The 5,435-nt window shown below is 38.2% G+C and overlaps 1 protein-coding gene across 1 annotated transcript in view; it reads left to right on the top strand.

Annotated features, from left to right (window-relative positions):
* Positions 1 to 5,224, top strand: part of EQTN (equatorin) — a 42,108-nt gene extending 36,884 nt beyond the window's left edge. Inside the window, exon 7 of the mRNA XM_023741855.1 lies at positions 4,942 to 5,224. Coding sequence (XP_023597623.1) covers positions 4,942 to 5,224 — 283 coding nt within the window. The remainder of the gene's footprint in view (positions 1 to 4,941) is intronic.
* Positions 5,225 to 5,435: the final 211 nt, after the last annotated feature.

Here is a 5,435-nt window from a genome sequence, read left to right as displayed (position 1 = left end):
CACTGATTGTTTTCCTAATGTTGAACCATCCCTGCATACCTGGTATAAATCTCACTTGGTCATGGTGAATTATTTTTTTTGATATGTTGTTGAATTCTACTGGCCAGAATTTTGTTGAGGATTTTTGCATCTATGTTCATGAGGGATATTGGTCTCTAATTTTCTTTTTTTTGATTCTGATAAGGCTTGCTTTATGGCCTAATATGTGGTCTATTCTGGAGAATGTTCTATGTGCGTTGGAAAAGAAAGTATATTTGGCTGCTGTTGCGTGCAGTGTTCTGTATATGTCTATGAGATCAAGTTAGTTCATTGTGTCATTTAGATCTTCCGTGTCTTTACTGAGCTTCTCTCTGGGTGTTCTGTCCTTCACTGAAAGTGGTGTGTTGAAGGCTCCTACTATTGCTGTGGAACTGTCTCTCTCTCTCTCTTTTCAATGCTGTTAGAGTTTGTTTTATGTATTTTGGAGCCCTGTCATTGGGTGTGTAAATATTCACTATGATTATGTCCTCTTGTTGTATTGACCCTTTAATCATTATATAGTGTCCTTCCTTATTCTTTGTGGTAGATTTTACTTTAAAGTCTGTTTGTCAGAGATTAATATTGCCACTCCTGCTCTTTTTTCATTGTTTGCTTGATATATTTTATCCATCCTTTGCGTTTTAGTTTGTGTCTTTAAGTCTAAGGTGTGTCTCTTGTAGGCAGCAAATAGACAGATCGTATTTTTTTAATCCATTCTGCCACTCTCTGTCTTTTTATTGGTGCATTTAGTCCATTTCAGCATAATTATTGATAGATATGCATTCAGTGCCGTCATTTTGATGTCTTCTTTTTGTGTTGTTAACAGTTTCTTTGTTCCACTTAATTTTCTGTGCTGAGTCATTTATATATTTTCTTCTCATCATTTTCATTGTTGTTGATTTTGTATTTGCCGAGTCTTTATATTTTTCTTATTTTTTATTTTGATGTGTAGGATTGTTAGTTTTCTCTGTGATTACCTTAATATTTACCCCTACTTTTCTAAGTTTAAACTAGTCTTTTATTTCTTTATATTGCCTTGACTTCCTCTCCATATGAATGATCTATAACTACATTCTTCAGTCCCTCTTTTTTGTTTTAATGTTGTCATCTTTTACATATTGACAGCTGTTTCCCTATTTTCAGCATTTTAGCTTTGATTTGTTTTTGTGTCTTCCCTATCTGGGTTGCTATCTGGTTGCTCTGTCCTGTGTTCTAGTCTTGGGTTGTAATCTGATGTTATTGGTTTTCTAACCGGGGGACTCCCTTTAGTATTTCTTATAATTTTGGTTTGGTTTTTGCAAATTCCCTAAACTTCTGTTTATCTGGAAATGTCCTAATGTCACCGTCATATTTGAGAGACAGTTTTGCTGGATATGTAATTCTTGGCTGGCAATTTTTTTCCTTCAAGATTTTATATATGTCATCTCATTGCCTTCTTGCCTGCATGGTTTCTGCTGAGTAGTCTGAGCTTAGTCGTATTGACTCTCCTTTGTAGATGACTTTTCATTTATCCCTAGACACTTTAAAAATTCTCTCTTTATCTTTGGTTTTGGAAAGTTTGATTATAATATGTTTTGGTGACTTTCTTTTGGGATCTACCTTGTGTGAGGTTTGATGACCATCTTAGATAGATATCGTCTCATTTTTCACAGTATAAGGGAAGTTTTCTGCCAACAAATATTTAACAATTCTCTCTGTATTTTCTGTCATCCCCCTGTTCTGGTACTTCAATCACTTGTAGGTTATCCCTCTTGATATAGTCCCACATAATTCTTAGGATTTCTTCATTTTTTAAATTCTTTTATATGATTTTTCCTTAAATTAGTTGGTATCAAGTGCTTTATCTTCACTCTCACTAATTCTGACTTCCATTGGCTCAATTCTGCTCCTATGACTTTCTATTGAGGTCTCTAATTCTATAATTTTATTGTTAATCTTCTGTATTTCTGTTTGCTGTCTCTCTGTGGATATTTGCAGCCTGTTAAATTAGTCATTATGCTCTTCTATAATCCTCTTAAGTTCCTCTATTGCTTTGTCTGTATGTTCCTTGGCTTGTTCTTCATTTTGCATGATCTCCTTCCTGATATCTTGAAGAGTTTTGTATATTAATCTTTTGTATTCTATTTCTGGTAATTCCAAGAAGTCCTCTTCCTCCAGAAGATTTCTTGATTCTTTGTTTTGGGAGCTTGCTGAAGCCATCATGGTCTGCCTCTTTATATGATTTGATACTGAGTTTTGTCTCTGTGCCATCCATATTTATTTTATGTTTGCTTACTGTATCCTAGCTTCCTGTTTTGTTTTGTTTTGATATAGCCAAACAGGCTGCTGATGTGAGTTAGCTTGATTATTGGCACCTTTGAAGCTCTAACGTCCTGTCACCAGGTGGTTAGATCTGTTACTAGATATGTGAACTCAGGAGTCCTTTTATTTTTCTTGTATGGATTCAGCTCAGGTGTCCAGGTAGTCTGTCACCAAGTGTGTGGTGCAGGCTCTCACCTACAGTCCTAGATGGGCAGGAGTGATTGGTGTAGGCACAGGTATCTGGCTGCAGTAGGGGGTCATGAGCTCAGCAAGGTAGGGGACTGACAGCTGTCCCTGAGTGTCTGGAAGGAAAGCCTGTCCCTGATCCCTAGAGTGCACTGTGGGTGGGTTTTGCAGCTGGACTATGGGCACTCAATGCTGTTGGCTGTAAGGATTGGGAGGCATCACTTATTCTTAGACCCCTGTTGTGGGTGGCTAGGTAGGGTGGGTGGAGCCACCAATCCTCAGGCCCCTGATGTGGGTAGGTGAAGACCCTACTTAATGGGCAGAGTGGTGTTAAATGTCATGAAACTGCCAGTCCACCATATAGCTGACAGTTGAAGTTAGGCTTCAGGTATATACCCTGTTGTACTGTGCTAGTGAAGGCCTATGCTGTTGAAATGGGTCCACACAAGTCTAAGCAGGGGTGAAAAGCATTCGACGTCCATGGACCCCATATGCCTGTGCCTAGGGAGCTGTGCCTGCCCTGAGTTCCTGGTTTAGGGAGGATTATTTTTTCCTGTTTGGTAATCTGTTCCCTCTCCAAGGCTGGGAGAATGGTTCAGGGCACATGACATGTCCTTACTTCCATCCCAGGGGACGCAGCAATGGCTGAACATGGCCCGGGACCAGTGCAGAGCAGGGAGGGGGCAGGTAAATGGAAAAGAGGTTTTTCCCAAAGGGGGTGTTTTTTGATCCACACTGTAGGTTAGATGCATGTATTTATCCTTTGCTGATTGAGCGTCACTTTTCACTGGTTCTGGAGGCTTGAGTAGACTCTCCACCCCTTGGTCTCTCCCAATGTGGAAAACATAACCTGAGTGCCACTGCTTGCCTCACCGTGTGCACCAGGTACCAGTTCCTGCCTGGTCAGGTCTGGCAACTTCTTGCTACTTCTGAATTGTCTCTCCCTCTCCTGCTGCTCAGTCTGATTCCTCAACTTTGCCTTTGATATTCAGGGCTCCTAGATTGTCATACATAATTTATTTACTTGTTTTTTTGGGTCTTTGTTGTAGGAGGGACCACAGGAAGAGTCTGAATACTCCACCATCTTGGCGCCCCCCTCTCAAAATGTTCTTTTTTGCAAGGAATGCAATGCCATTCCTCTTCAAGTTGTCATTCCTGGCATAGTAGACCATATGACTGTCTGATTCAAAATGGTCAATGCCAGTCCATTTCAGCTCACTAATGCCTAGGATATTGATGTTTATGCATTCTATTTCATTTTTGATGACCTCCAGTTTTCCTAGATTCATACTTCGTACATTCCACGTTCCTGATTTTAATGGATGTTTGCAGCTGTTTCTTCTCATTTGAGTCATGCCATATCAGCAGATGAAGGTTCTGAAAGCTTGACTCCATCCATGTCATTAAAGTTGACTCTGCTTTGAGGAGGCAGCTCTTCCCCTGTCGTATTTTGAGTGTCTTCCAACCTGAGGGGCTCATCTTCTGGCGCTATATTAGACAATGTTCCACTGCTATTCCTAACGTTTTCACTGGCTAGTTTTTCAGAAGTAGACCACCAGGTCCTTCCTAGTCTGTCTTAGTTTGGAAGCTCCACTGAAACCTGTCCACTATGGGTGACCCTGCTGATATTTGAAATGCCAGTGGCATAGCTTCCAGCATCACAACAATACGTAAGCCACCACAGTATGACAAACTGACAGACGTGTGGGAAGAGATAGAAATAACCCTAGTCAATTGAAAAGGATATAGAAAATCTAGATATGCTTCTTTTTTTGATAGCCATGGAACAAAAGGGCTATGAATTCTGTTCAGTCCTGTTCTAAATAGCACACCAGTACTTTTTTCATTCAAACAAGCTGTGAGACCTTCAAAAAAATAGCAAATCTCTACTCCACATTTATACCTCAAAGACTACCCTTTTGTTCTCTCTTATAAAAATATATTGAATTCAACTAAGCTTAATTGAAGGGATTATTTATAATTTTTCACACAATGTAACAAATTGCTTTCAAAAATCCTAACAGCTTAACATTCACAGTTATTATTAATTCAGTCCTTTTGATTTGCTTTTTTGATGAACAGTTTATTTCTCTAGTCAGTTAAAACTGTGACCCTAGGTATTTATTGCCCCTAATTCAAATTCATTGTACATGTTTCTTATTAAACTTTTATTAAGGCATCTTCTACTGTTTCAGTAAATTGGTTTCTAAACTCTAGTCTTCAGGTTTGAAACATGCTTCATCCTCACAGGTAATAAACAGAATAAAATTACAGTTAAAAATTATATATTGTTTAGGTAATATTATTAAATAACTAATACTTTGGACAGGGTTCATATTTTGATTTAATTTCTGTGAATGCTTTTCTAAGCTCAGTTGAGCTACAAACATGCACAATTAAACTTAAATCTGGATATCATGTTCTTTTCTTTTCCAGTTCTAAAAGTGAATGTGATGAAAGTCAATACTCAGTCAACCCAGAGCTGGCAGAGATGTCTTACTTTCATCCATCTGAAGGTGTATCAGACACATCTTTTTCTAAAAGTGCAGAGAGCAGCACGTTTTGGGGCAACAATTCTTCAGAATTTAGAAAATCAGGCCCAAGAAAGTCAAAATCTAAAAGTATGACAGATATGGTTTCCACAGGTTCGGATGATATAGGTGCATACGATGAGCCATATGGAAGTGAGGAACTGAATGAGGGAAACCCCACTTATTAAAAGACAACTTAATTCCTTTTTCATAATAAATAAAAATAAAAACTACTGTCTTTGGGACTCACATTAAAGTCATAATTTTGAGAAATTTGCATTTTCTGGTGTCTTAAAAAAAGGAAAATATTAAATAAAATGTTCTCAGTTATGAAGACTATTTAATGGGAAATGCTCAACAAATAATTTAATGTGTGGAAAACAAATCAAGTAAAAATAA

Source organism: Trichechus manatus, unplaced genomic scaffold, assembly GCF_000243295.1.
Source record: "Trichechus manatus latirostris isolate Lorelei unplaced genomic scaffold, TriManLat1.0 scaffold00192, whole genome shotgun sequence".
NCBI lineage: Eukaryota > Metazoa > Chordata > Mammalia > Sirenia > Trichechidae > Trichechus > Trichechus manatus.
Note: the sequence above shows the minus strand (reverse complement) of the source record. Positions and strands in the feature narration are given on the sequence as shown.